Raw genomic sequence first — 14,522 nt, 5'->3', positions numbered from 1 at the left:
GAAATTGAGCCACTGCACTCCAGCCTGGGTGACAGGGCAAGACTTTGTCTCAAAAAAGAAAAGAAAAGAAAAGAAAATTAAAAATTAGTCAGGCATGGTGTTGTGAGCCTATGGTCCCAGCTACTCAGGAGGCTGAGGAAGGAGGATCCCTTGAGCCCAGGAGTTTGAGGCTGCAGTGAGCTGTGTTTGTGCCACTGCATTCCAGCCTAAGTGGAAGAGCAAAAACCTGTCTCTTAAAAAAAAAAAAAAAAAAGAATTAGATAGCAAGTACCATGAGGGAAGGGACATCTCCAGTGGTAGAGCCCCAATAGCTGGTCATCTGCCTAGAATACAAAAGATGTTCTTTGAAAGATGAATTAGATTTTTCAATTTTTATTTCTTACTTGTAATACAATATTTATGATGGCCATTTTTAGGAAGATGAGCCTCTTTGCAGGTACTTTTTCATTATTTGCAGTAGAAAAAAAATGCAGTGACACCTGTAAATAATTTCCAAAAGCGGAATATAAAAATAATGCTGCTCAATCAGTAAGAAAAGTATAATATACCCAAGCATAGTCAAATACACAGACATCAAGGGGCAAACTTCTTAAGCCAAAATGGTTAATGAAATTCCACCAGTCAAGAAATGTATGCTGCTATTGAACTGACATCATATTCTCTTGTGAACAGATTGTCAGGGGTAGGAACAAGGGCAGATTCTCTCTGGTTATTGGTACATCAAGAGAACAATGATTATTTGAATGCGTGATAGGAAGATATTTAAACTGTTTAAATATGATCTCTGCCTGTATTGAGAAATAACACAAAAAGGTCACTTAGGATTAAAGAGCGCCAAGACAATAATTCTCTGTTCTTCAATAACAACAGAAGGTAAAAATTTCACCGACACAAGAATGAAGTCCAGTTTTCAAATATTTAATTCAATTCTACCTAGCAACTGTCACCTACGAAACACAAGTGCTACTCACTTTGTAACTAGAGAAATAGGTACTACCTGTCATCCCCACTCCATGTCAACAAGAACAAGCAGCAAAGATGCTGAAAACAGCAAAGCAAATGAAACAGGTAAACTCCACCCATCCTGCTTCAGAAAAAGAGGTAGTTATAAAGTAGCTTATTTGTCTTAAAAAAAAAAACAGCAAAATGAATGCGCTACTTCAGAGAGTAAACTATTCTGATTCCTGGCAATGGCCCAAATTATTCTGCAGAATCTTTATTTAAAAAACTCAAGAAAGGTGTATTCCCAGACTCCTCAGGTTCCAAGTCTGAACTGATGTATCTACTTGCTAAAGCAGAAAAAATAAGCTCACTTAACTGATTCACTGTAGAAAATTAAGTTAAGCATCACAATCACAGGGTTTATTTTTCTCTAATAGGAAAGTACCATAAATGACCAGATTGATTTGAATAGGCTAGAAAAATTAAACAAACACCAACTTTATTTTCAGATATGGTTCTTTTTATTATAAGAAATTTTGGTCCCCCATATGACAACTTTAAGTGGTTAACTTCATTTTGAGCTACATTCTCATTCAACTACAAACTTCTACTATAAAACTCAGGTTTTTTCTTCCGTTTGTTGTTCTTATCCTGGTGCAAAAGTCATGTTACATCTTTCCTTCTGGGAAGATGGGCTGTTGAATGACCAACAGTAACGAGAGTAACACTGAGGAATCCACAACTTCCTTCCTTCTAAAGGTAAACAGGGTTATCTCTCCGTAAAGTCAGTTTGCTGAAGAAGCAGTGTAAAATTAGATGACAAAAGTGAACATTCTTCTTGGCAAAATAACACCGAAGCCTCCGAGTCGGCCAATACAATTTTTTTCTTGTTTTTTTTTTTTTTTTTTTTTTTGGAGATAGAGTCTCACTCTGTTGCCCAGGCTGGAGTGCAGTGTCATGATCATGGCTCACTGCAGCCTCAACCCGTTGAGCTCAAGCAATCCTCCCATCATAACTTCCCGAGTAGCTGGGACTATAAGGCACAGGCCACCATGCGTGGCTGTTTTTTTTTTTTTTTAATTTTTTAAATTTTAAATTTTTATTTTGTAGAGATCAGGTCTCACCAAGTTGCCCAGGCTAGTCTTGAACTCTTGGCCTTAAGCAATCCTCCCACCTCAGCCTCCCACAGTGCTGGTATTACACTTGTGAGCCACTGTGCACAGCCCACCAACACAATTTTGACTTATTATTTTTTAGGAATATTCAAATATATGAGTTGGGAAATTTTGTGTTCTTAATATTTTGTAAAACCAGTTGGTCTCTTCTGGCTACCACATCATATTTGGAAGTTTGCCATCACATTCTGAGAAGCCCACATTAGGTGGCATTAACCTATTAAAAAAAAGAAAGTCCCTGGTATTTTTTATTACTCCAACACTTGAATCTCTCAAGTAGAACAAAGAATCATAAGAGAAATCGTCTTTGCTTTTATAATCCCATTTTCTGAATTTATACAAGCAGTTTTTTGAATTTTATATCTCTTGTTTACTGAATGTACAACAAGCAATTAAAAGTTATAGGGAAAGTATGAATTTGTTCTACTTCCAATTCCCAGAGTTTCTCAAATGACATCCAACTTTATAATTAAGCAGTCAAACTGCCCTTCACTTTGCCAACAATTGCAGAATTCCTGCAACAATCCAGCTTCACCTATGAACTACAGGCATTTTATGAGACTGGTTAAAAGTAGAGACTATTTATTATATGCAACTTAAAAAATACTTAAGATATATAACTAATCTTAAATCTAGTATCAGTTCACTTGAAAGAAGGAATTCATACACAATTCCAGTAGGAAATTCAAAAGTCCTAAAGCTTCAAAAACCCAATGAAGGTTTTGGAGTTAAGAGTTAGTAGGAAAACTGGCTGGTGGTAATATCAGCTCTGCCCAGACTTTTGGTAATCTACATGAATAATCCCAATTCAGGTTTTCATTCTGACTGTACAGGAAATGCTTTCTGCAACCCAACATATCTAAAAAGGTTTCATTCTGAGTGATACAAGCCCTCTACATAGCCTCAAAAGCCAAGGGTCAGAGGCTTTTATAATACTAACATGAAGCAAACTTATATTAGTTTGGAAATGACTTATAAGCATTTGTTATAATGTATCCACAAGCAGTGACAGCCTTAACAAGAGCTATTCTGAACCGTACCTCTTTAAATGACAACTGAAAATGGACATAAAAGCTACAAATACTTATTTGTTTCCTATATTGATACCACACCTACTGTTTTCCTTGGTTTCTCTTGATGTTTAAGATTTCTCTCTTAGCTCCACTTACAAAATTTTTATTCTCCTATAAAGCCACTACAAAAACCATTACTTCATAAAGAAATTTCTCTGGAAGCTTCCTACTGAAAAGTAATTATTGCTTCGAGGAACTGAATAAGAATTTATGTACTGATTCACAGAAGGAAAAGGTAGCTTGAGAGGTCATTTTATACATATATAGGCAGGACTGTACTTTTAAAATATACTTCCAGAGAAGATAATAAAATTATTTTGGCAACCTTTTTACCATGACTATAATGACAACCATCATTACCAATAAGTTCTTTACACAACTACCCCTTATTTCAGTTTAAACCTATTTTCTCTTATTCTGCTGTCAGTGGAGCTGGGAAACCGCTGGTTACCATTCCTAATAATGGATCCATTCATGTTTTTTGAAGAGTTATTAAGTTGCCTCTTAACCTTTCATTCTCTCAACCTTTCCTCATAGGACTGACTTCCAATCATATAATCATCTTTTGAGTCTCCTCAGAACCGTCTCCAAGGTCTCCTCATCCCTTTTAAGTTGAGGAACCTAGAAATGGAAACAACACTCAAGTAAGGGGATGATCAGTGCTAAGTATTATCTACATAAAAGATAATGCCATTCCATCAGGATACCTTAACATCGCTTTCAAAACCCAATCAGTACCTTTACAAAAATGTCCCATCATGGCTACTATGCTTTCCTTTGCCATACTTAAATTAGTATTTCTTAATGATTAGTCCAAATATGCTGTTCGTAGTCATAAGTTCTCCTAGTTTATGTAATGTGTCCTAGCAAAGTATTCCTAAAAGCTGTATGTAGATCAGATTTTCAATTCAACAAATACTATATAAAAAGTCACCACTATAAAAAACATAAAACATAAATGATGACTTAAAAATGGCCCATGTCTTAAGGGAGTCACTATCTAATGGGACAAAGACACATTTCAAAAGTATCACAACATAAGGTATACTGGGTTAAATTCTTTAAGGGTAATGTACAAAACACAAAAAGAAAACAGGAAAGAAGTTGAGTTTCAACTAGCAGTACAATCTGTGAAAACATGGAAGAGTTAGGATCTGGGGATCTGAGTTGAACCATGGGAGATGAATAATAAGCCCAAGACAGGTCAAAATGGGAAAGACTTTAAGGCAAAGGAGAGGCTTTAGCAAAGGTACAAAGGCAGATAAACAGACTGTGGAGAATACCTAATAGTTCAGTAGTCCAATGTGGTTGAAGCGGTAACAACGTACATTCAGGAGACACGGTTCAAAATTTAGAAATACAGGCTAGCAAGATCATACAGGGCTGAGAATCTTAAATTTTATATTCAGTGAGAAGCCAAAGGATTTTAGGAATAAAGTGACATAATCAGATTTGTATTTAAGAAAACCATTATATTGTGTAGCACTGTGCCGGGTGAAAAGATAGGTGGGAAGACCAATGAGAAGATTACCACAATAAACTATCCAAAAGTAATGGAAATTTAAACTAGAACAGCAGGAACAGAACAGCAAGGACAGATGAAAGAAACACTACAATAATATAATGGACAAGACTCAGAAATTGATTGGATGGGAGTGGGAAGAGAAAGGATTTAAAGATAGCACAGTGTAGAGAGCAAGAATCAACTTTCAAGCAGATGTAGGTTCAGATTTAAATTCTAGCTCTGCCACTTACTAGCCATATAACTTAAAGAAAATTACTTGTCTGTGCCTCAGTTTCTGAGGTGTATTGATGGTTTCTGATGGTGTATTGAGTACATTAGCAAATCTTTTCTTTTCTTTCTTTTGAGACAGAGTCTCACTCTGTCCTCCAGGCTGGAATGCAGTGGTGTGATCTTGGCTCACTGCAACCTCTGCCTCCTGGGTTCAAGTGATTCTCGTGCCTCAGCCTCCAAGTAGCTGGGATTGCAGGTGCGCACACCACCATACCTAGCTAATTTTTGTATTTAAAGTAGAGACAGGGTTTCACCATGTTGGCCAGGCTGGTCTCAAACTCCTGACCTCAAGTGATCTGCCTGCCTCGGCCTTCCAAAGTGTTGGGATTACAGGACTGCGCCACCCCACCCAGCCTGCAAATCTTTTTTTAAAGAGAGTACGGCAAAACTGTACTTTTCTTTTTTTCTTTTTTTGGGAGACAGAATCTTGCTCTGTTGCCCAGGCTGGAGTGCAGTGGCACAATCTTGGCTTACTGCAACCTCCACCTCCCAGGTTCAAGCGATTCTCCTGCCTCAGCCTCCCAAGTAGCTGGGAGTAGAGGTGCCGGCCACAACGCCCAGCTAATTTTTGTATTTTTAGTAGAGACAGGGTTTCACCATGTTAGCCAGGCTGGTCTTCAACTCCTGACCTCAGGCAATCTTCCCACCTTGGCCTCCCAAACTGCTGGGATTACAGGCGTGAGCCACTGCGCCCGGCCCAAAACTGTACTTTTCCTCCTTAAACACACTACTCTTATCTAGTTACTCTTAAACTCTAATCTGCTTTTGACCATTCGGCTCAAGTTCCAACCCTCAGAAATTGCAACCTACAATTCAGCATTTCTTCTATAATTAAATGGTTACTTGCATTGATCTCTGTAGACCAGCACTCATTCTCCTCAAGCTGACACTTTAAGAACAAATGTCACCAAGTATAGACTAATGGATCTGAACCTGGAGCCTAAGTACCCTGAAGAGCCTCAGAGCTGTTGTAAGGAACCACCAAGTGCTCTCCTCATAAAAAGATCAGGAACACTAGTTATAGAGACAACAGGTAGCAACCCCATTATAGCTGCCTTGGCCTGATAATGAGCAACTCATGGAGGCACTGTGTTCCTTGGTATCTTAGCTGCCTATTTATACCATCTTGTTCTCTTTCTTCTTTTTTGCCTTATCTCTTAATATGTTTTAGTTGGACACTAATGTTGTTACCAAGATAGGTGGCTGGCCTTCAATTTGGTTCTACCTAGCTCATAGAAGAACTTGACACTCAAACTAATATCAAGAACATTCTAAGATTATAGCACTCAAACAGGTGTATGTATGCATATATATACAGGTATAACTCAATGTAATAAAAACCAGTTATTTTGATGAAAAAAAAAAGATTATAACCCTGCTTTCCTTTCAATCTCTTGGTTCTAATAATTAGGGCTTCCTATGTGCCAGGCAAAGTGCTAAGTGCTTACATTACATGCATGATCTCGCTTAAGCCTCACAATAAGGCTATGAAGCATGAGTACCCCTGACTTACAAATGAAGAAACGGAGGCATGGAGAGGTCCAAAAACTTTTCTGGTTGGGTGCAGTGCCTCCCATTTGTAATCCCAACACTTCGGGAGGCTGAGGTGGGGGGACCACTTGAGGCCAGGAGTTCAAGACCAACCTGGGCAACATGGTGAGACCCCCATCTCTACAACAAATAAAACAATTAGCTGAGTGTGGTGGTGCATGCCTGTAGTCCCAGCTATTTAGGAGGCTGAGACAAGAGGATTGCTTGAGCCCTGGAGGTTGAGGCTGAAATGAAATGTTTGTGCCATTACACTACAGCCTAGGCAACAGAGCATACCCTGTCGCAAACAAACTGAACAAAACACAAAAAAAAAACTTTTTCAAGATGGCTGAGCTTAGATTTGAACTCAGGCAGTTTAAATCCAGAGCCCATGGTCTTAACAACTCTTAATTACTGTGCTATACTATCTCACACCAGTACAGATTAGATTATGAGATTCTCCCTTTCTTCTGTAAAGGCATTTAAATATGCACAAATAAAAAATCCTAGCCAAAGAGATTACAAAAGGATTTCCTCATTAGCTAAGCTTAAAGAGATGTTATCCACAAGGTTTTACTGCTTATAATTAAAGGCAATAATCTAGGGACAATGTTTGTGTTTGATCTAAAAAGTGGTCAATCCTCATGGATAGGCAGAGGTTGAATATGGGCAGGTGTAAATATTTCTCCAGGTGTAGGATATTTATTAGAGATAACAATTAACTTCTCCCTAGTTTTTAGAACTGAGATAGTATAAAGGAGAGCCTAAAGAAAAAACTTTTCTCTAGAAACACTTCTCACAAGTAATATCACTCTCCTAATTCAAGACAGAAAGCTACCATTACATTGATGCTGTAAAATGAGAATGAAACAATGATGCTTCAGCAAAGCATAGATAATACAAGTGGATCTCTCTAAAACAGTATGAATGTTAGAAAGATTCATAGCTTTTGTTGCTGAAAGACATCAAAACATCTATACCCAAACATTCCAACAAAACACAAAACCAGAAATGCAAGAAAGTGGACAAAATACTATATATGGAAAAACTCCATCTCCTGAAATAGATGCCACTGGACAGATGCTACCCAATGGTACCTCACAGGGTACTGCTGTAGCAATAATTAAAGGTAAGATATCTGGGGAAATCCCTTCAGTCTATTTGTCAAATAGAAAAACAACTACTCATTTCAAGGGAAGGGGAATTTTCATACACTGCACAGAAAACTGCCAACTAACTCGTATCTTTGTTGTTTCCTTAAAACTAAAACTCATTAGGGCAATACATTCAATTCAACATCTGAAAGTTAAACCAAGCTTGGCCTCTTAGAAGTTTTAGACTAATCCTTCAAGGGGATTTATATCATCCACAACAATTACAAATCACATAACAAAATTCTCCTTTCAAATGTCTTAAGTCTTTAGAAGCAAATGTCTGGCAGCAGCTACAGTCTCATGGTTGGCTTCCCCTGGTGTGTAACCTGACAAGGTAAAAAACTCATTGAAATATTTAACAGTGGTGGTATGGATTTCTTTGGATAGGTCAAGAAAAGCAGTTCATCATTTTAAAAACATAAAGAACCATTTTATGGGAAATCATTCCCTCAGTCCAAGTGTCTCTGTATTTCCTCGGGGCTTTCTCAGAGACTTTATTGAGGGGGAAAATGAAAAGGCTAACAAAAGGACCCCTTTTTTCTCCCTATTCCCAGCATAATCTACCTCAGCCACAGGGCCAGTAGCATCCATACTGTCATAAATGCCAGCAATTAGAGAATTAGGCCATAAAACCACCCACTCAGGTATAAGAGTGCAGGCCTCCAGCTTTATTTAATGCATGCCATAAAAGATCCTGTACTTCCTTCTTCCAGGCCTTCTTCAACAACCAATGAAATGACAATAACAACAAAAATAGCCCTTTGTCTGCGTAACCTCATACTGATGTGATCAACGAAGCCATCTGGGTCCAGGTAAAGGATTTAAGATTCCTTTTTCTTAATAAAAGGTAGCATTTTCTCTAGCATGCCACATGTAGATCTAGTAAAGAACATACTGTATTTTGAATACGAAGGTCCTGGAAACTAAAGTCAAACTACTTTTTCCAGAAAAGCTATTTTATCTTATTCTGAAAATACTCTAGAAGCCTAGACAATTCCTGAACTTCTCAAGAAATACTGGAGCCTACAAGGGTATTCTTAATTAACTCAACAATTTCCAGAACCTCCTAAAGTCTTTCTAATCAAAAGTTAATTCAGATCTCAAAGCTAACTTTAATTCAGTCTGTGTCTCAAAGCTGATACAATCTAGGAGCAATCAATAATTTCATCTGATTGTCTTGTCTTCAACAACGTCGGAGTCCACAAAAATCACAAGTCTGAGATTTACTCCATGACAATATTTTACTCATCAAGCTTCATAAACCAGTCTAGATAAGATCCAAGGAAATACTCTGTAACAGTGAACTCTGTGGCATCCTCTTTCCTACTAGTGCCTACAGGGTTAAGAATCTGATTAAAATGTAGGTATGTCATGCCAGACTCATTAGTAATTTAACCTTTCTTAATCCCTGAAAATAACATATGCAAACAAAGGAAGGTCCCATCCCAGCAATCCTTGAATAAATTCCTCCCAAAGTAGTGATAGTCACAAAGCTTCCCCCTTCTCAAAGGTCTATGCCATTGGGCTCTCCACCTTGGCAGAGGAAGAATGGAAAGAGACAAGATATTCACAAAAGGCCCGATTGAAGGCCTTCAGTTAAGTGCTAGAAGGAAGCTGAAGTTCTGTGCCAACACTAGTGGAATGTGGGCAGGCACAAAGAGATCTTAATTAGGAGACCTACAATTAAAACACAGCGAGTTTCCAAAAGAGAGAGGCACTGCAGTCTGTTATGCCTCTGAGCAAGCAAAGCACTGTTGCCACCCCCTCTAGCCACAGGGTAAGGGAGGCAATTGGTATAGAGTCTGCACAGCTGCCCTATGGAAGGACAGCTCCAAGGTGAACAAAGAAATGAGAAGTCAAGATGGGAATAGTTTCTCTCAACCTCTAGTAAGATGATAGATCACTGTTGTGTGAATGATGATTTCCTCCAGGAGTATGTGCCTTAAGATAATTAAATGGAAGTGAAAGATGGGGACATGTCATCTGGTTTTCAGTCACAGAGGAAGAAAAGTTCTAAAGACTGAATTTCTAATGCTCAGTATAAACCATTTCAGAACATATTAATAACTACTTCCTATGAAGTAGGTACTATCACTTCAGTTTATAAATACATTGATGTATTGGATTTTTCTTTTCATTCAAAATTCACACACCTAAAGGAATATACCACCTAGACTGAAAATAACTTCTCTTTTGGATAATCTGGCATTCACAACAATGAAAACACATTTAGCCAAACAAAAGGGCCTCTAAACACCAGATAATGCCTGGGATTCTGTAGGTTCTCAGAACTATGTGTAAAAACTTTATCCTCATTTTTCTTATAAATGAAACTGGTCAACTTCACCAAAGTCCTTATGTTTTTTTCACACAATGAAAAATTTCCAAGTTGAAAATTTCTCCTCCTAATAATAATGCCAGTTACACGGGCAAAGGTATGATCTGATATTAAAAATTACCAAACAGAATCCCAGCTACTCAGGAGGCTGAGGCAGGAGGATCAGGAGTTCAGGACACACCTGGGCAACATAGTGAGACCCTGACTCAAAAAAAACCAAAAATTACCAAATTGTCTCACTTGACTCTGACTCTTGAAATGAACTCAGAATAAGAAATTCTGATCTGACCCAAAATTTAATACAATAGAAAGGAATCATAATACTGACACAGAACAGATTCATGAGCTATTTAGTCCAAACTTTTCATTTTACAGATCAGAAATTTAAGGTTAAAAGTGAATTTGCCCAGGGTCTCGTAACTGTTCAGTAACGGAGATGAGAGCCCACATCCACTAACTTCTACTCAGAGACTTAGTGCACTCCACTGTACTTGTGTTCCCTCCTTCATTTACCTTCTACCAATCTTAGGATTAGCTGTGAAGGCAATGAAGGAGCAGCTCCCACTCTTGGTACATACATGATCAGTAAACATCAAAAAAAAAAAAAAATCACAAACACTCTCCTACTACCTTTCAGCTGCAGGAGTACTATCTTTTCAGGTCCAATCCAAAAGCCTGTCTCAGTCCACATGAACTAAACTGCAATTTCAAGTGAAAACAAATACACACCAATGCTGTAACTCAGTTTCAATTTGTATCTAATTAAAGTTTGTTATGTTATGAACAGGATGGAAATTTTGCTTTTAATATTTTGTGAAGTAGTAGGGAAGGTAACCGGATTATGACATTAATAAACAAAGACTAGTTACTGATAAATATACTGTTTCAGGAGTTTATTATTACAACAGCCTAACTTCCAGTCAACAGAAAGGGTGCTGCCGTACTATGTTTATTTAGATGGCAAAGTACAGTAATATGAACATTACCTGAGACAATCCTTAGAAAAATGGGATACTGACACTACAGAGGGAAGGGGAAAGACAAAAAATGGACCTCTGATTTCTTACAGTGCTCAATAAAACAAAACCTCAATTCTACTTCCTAATTGTCATACAAAGGAAGTCAGGAATCAGCAGCAGTGAAGGACAAGTCTCCTATGGCTAAGGGAGTTCAAACAACAAAGTCATCTGGAAGTTCTGTTACCTAGTTTTAGAAGTATTAACATAGGTGTTGTTAGAGGCAAGTTATAGTCATTATTCACTGAAGGCGAACCAGTTTAAAGAGGTTAGAATCATTTTGGATCATATAACCATTTCTTCATGAATTCAGATAAGACTTGATATAGAGCCATGAGTGAGTTCTGAGAAGCAATCTTTATAATTCCATGTCAGCCCAGGGTGAACTTAAACTTCCTTTTTGGAACTTTATCATTGATTAGTAAGGCTATGTTAAATATATATATATATATATATATGCGCTTGGCTTCTACAATGAAAACTTCAGGTCAGAGGTTTACCGCTACTCAATGCATAGCATCAACTTACACTGGATTGCCTCAAACACCACATAAAAAGCTTACCCATGGAACAGAGCTCATTCAAGTCCAAGTCAGAAAAAATACTCAAGTTTAATGTAAGGAGTCAACTACTCTTCTCATAACGAAGCAGCAACTACTGTTCAGGAAAAAGTTTTAAAGACAAAAACCCCTTATAAGTATGATCTTATTTGAAATAACTGCAATTCCTTGACAGGCTTTACACTATATACTAGTGTTAAGCAAAATAAAACACTAGTTTACAATTATCTCATAATGCCAGTAGGTAAGAAAACGTTTAGCCCTGATTAAAACTTTAAAAGTGATTTGTCAAAGACCAACAGATAAAATATTCTGGTGCCCAGACATTAGGTCCCTGAATCCAGGTGGCTCTCTTTCTAACCAGTCTCTTGAAAAACTATGATTGGAAGCTGTCAGCATAAAACTTTGCTTTTGAATATGTGATAACATTTGGAATGTGAATGTTTGGTCCTTCAATACAAAATAAATAAGCATACTGAACAAGAAGAAAATGCTTCTCAGGATCCCCTTAAAATGGACTAACTTCTCCTAATAGAGACTTTATTAAACTCAAATACACACGGCGCTAAAATGCTACATATAACCAGGCAAGTCTCAATTTTGAAAATAAGCAGGTAAATGAAATGTCAGTTTTGATTTTTTTTTTTTTTTTTTTTTGCTGCTGTATCTTTTAAAAAAGCAAAATCAACTCACATTTAAGCACCAACTCCATGCAAGTAACCTGAACGGTTCAGTCTTTTTGTCATGTATGTGGCCTTTGGTTCTCCAACTACATGGGATCTGTGTTGTTAGCTTAAAAAATACAGAATTGGCCTTTCAAAAAAAAATAATAATCTACAGCAACCAATAAATAGTCTCAAACAACCCTGCTGACTGCAGCTGCCTTCTGAAGGCTGGGAAAAGGAGGTGGAGATAGCGCAGAGAGAGGCAGGGAAAGGGGACGCTGCAGCTAGCTACATAGCAAGGAACACGCCCCCATCATGTCCTCCTTGCTCTGTCAGAAGGCGGGTTGTTGTCAGTCTCCTGATCAGGCTGCCTTAGAAACGATTAAAAAAAAAGGAGGCAGGAAGACTAACAACCAAAAAACGCCAGCTCCTCGAAAGGAGGGGCCGGGGTCCTTGGGATCTCCTCCCTCCCCTTCTTCCCAGGATCTTTCCGTAAATCTAAAGGGGTGCGGGGCACAATAGGGGACAAGGGGTTTGCCCAGGATATTTTGTGTGCACCAACGGCAGAGCACGCAGGAAACGGCTGGTTGTTATCTTTCCCTTTCTGTTTCAATCAAGAGCACTCCAGAGCAGCAACCCCCTACCCCCCTTCGCTTCAGCCCCTAGCAGCTGCTCTTCCTCCTCCTAGCATCCCCCATGCCATTCTCCCCCCTCTACAATTCAAACTCCCCCCTCCTGCATCCAATGGAAAACAAATGCGCAATGCCACTGGCTGAACCTGAACTCAACTTCCCTTCCCTGGGCAACTTTCCTTTTTGCTGAAGGGGGCTGAAAAGTGTTTATAGAAGCAACTCCGTTATTGCCCCAGTACTAATGGGGAAGGGGCAACGCTCTGACCCTTCATCCACCTTGGGTCTCCTTATAAGAATCAGAGAGAACCCCAAGTCATTTCTAAGGAATAACTTTGCTTCACAGTCCTCCTCTTTCTCCCATCCCAAAGCAACCACCGCCACCACACTAAAGTATAACTGTCCCTTATCTACTCTCCTCACCCCAACCTGGCTTCCCCCACCCCTTCCAAGCCCCAGGATTGGCCTAGGAAAAGGTGGATCAATAATGAAATGACGAGAAGAGAAGGGCGGGAGGGAGCTCGGGTTGGAGACTGCGTGCTCTCAGGCGCAGTGGGTGGGGTAGGAGAGCAGCTGCTTCCCCTGGGAGGATGCTGCCCCAGTCCCCCCACAAACATCTCCCCTCACAGGGGCCCCCTTCCCCAGAGCTGGAGGGAAAGCCTGCGTCCTCTCCAGGGGGAGTGGTGGAAAGCTGCTCTTCTCTAAGCCTAGGGGACAGTGGACTATTTTCCCCTCCAAGATGCCACTAATCCTTCATTCTAAAGGAGGGAAAGGGTGGAGTGAAGGTAGAGTAATTCCCGGCTACCAATAGGCTAGAAACTGTAGCCCTGTAAGACGAGGTGGGGGGGCGGGGGGAAGAGACTGCTATATGAGGAATCACCGTTATCTTCAGAGGGAAAGGAGGTGAGACCAGGAAAGGTGCAGAGGAGAGATTTTCCCCGGTGGGGTAGGGAGGAATGGGGGAGGATCTGTCTGCTTGGGGTGGGGGTAGAGGGTGGAGGTGAAGGAAGGGGGAGTGGCTGGCAGTATAGGGACCTGGCCCGGGGACGGGGCGAGGGTTCATCGGGTTTTCGAAAGCAAGGTGCTGGAAGGGACATCGATCCCCAAGGGCTAGGAGAACGTGGTCCTGGATGAGGCCATCACCCGAGAGATGCCCGAGAGGAAAACTGCCCTAGGAGTAACACATCTGCCCAGAGAGGGAGGCGGGGATGTGGCGGGATCAGGTCTCTAGGAGGGAGGGAGGGAGGAATCTTGCTCGGATGAGGTAATCTGTGAAAGGGAGGAGGGGTTCAGTCCCGGGATGGGAAACCCCGGCGAGGGGGTCTGTGCCAAGGGATTTGGGGAAGGGTCAGGGGGAGGAGAGCGGGGGGCAAACGCCCTCAGCCAGATGGGCCCAAACCCCGGGGTGGGGGCGCCTGGGGGTCTGTAGCCCTGCATGGGGGTCCCAAGATGGGAGAGCCATTCGCCCCGGGTGAGGGACCCTGAGATGGTCCCAGAATTGGGATGCTCCTCAATCCTGGATGGGGGAGGGGAGGGGGCTCCGCAGAGGGTCGAGACCCCGGACCTGGGGGTTCCTCGCCCCCTTACCTCTCCGCTGCCGCCTCCCCCGCCGCTCTCCCCAAACACGGCCCGGAACCGGCGCAGG

General features: G+C 40.4%; 1 protein-coding gene across 1 annotated transcript in view; it reads right to left on the bottom strand.

Annotated features, from left to right (window-relative positions):
- Window positions 1-14,522, bottom strand: part of KMT2A (lysine (K)-specific methyltransferase 2A) — a 97,809-nt gene that overhangs the window by 79,258 nt on the left and 4,029 nt on the right. The window contains exons 4-5 of the mRNA XM_011965003.1: window positions 14,465-14,522; window positions 12,277-12,375 (exon numbers count right to left, since the gene is read on the bottom strand). Of these exons, the coding sequence (XP_011820393.1) occupies window positions 12,277-12,375; window positions 14,465-14,522 (157 nt within the window). The remainder of the gene's footprint in view (window positions 1-12,276; window positions 12,376-14,464) is intronic.

The sequence above is a fragment of the Mandrillus leucophaeus genome, unplaced genomic scaffold, assembly GCF_000951045.1.
Source record: "Mandrillus leucophaeus isolate KB7577 unplaced genomic scaffold, Mleu.le_1.0 Scaffold71, whole genome shotgun sequence".
Classification (NCBI taxonomy): Eukaryota; Metazoa; Chordata; class Mammalia; order Primates; family Cercopithecidae; genus Mandrillus; species Mandrillus leucophaeus.
Note: the sequence above shows the minus strand (reverse complement) of the source record. Positions and strands in the feature narration are given on the sequence as shown.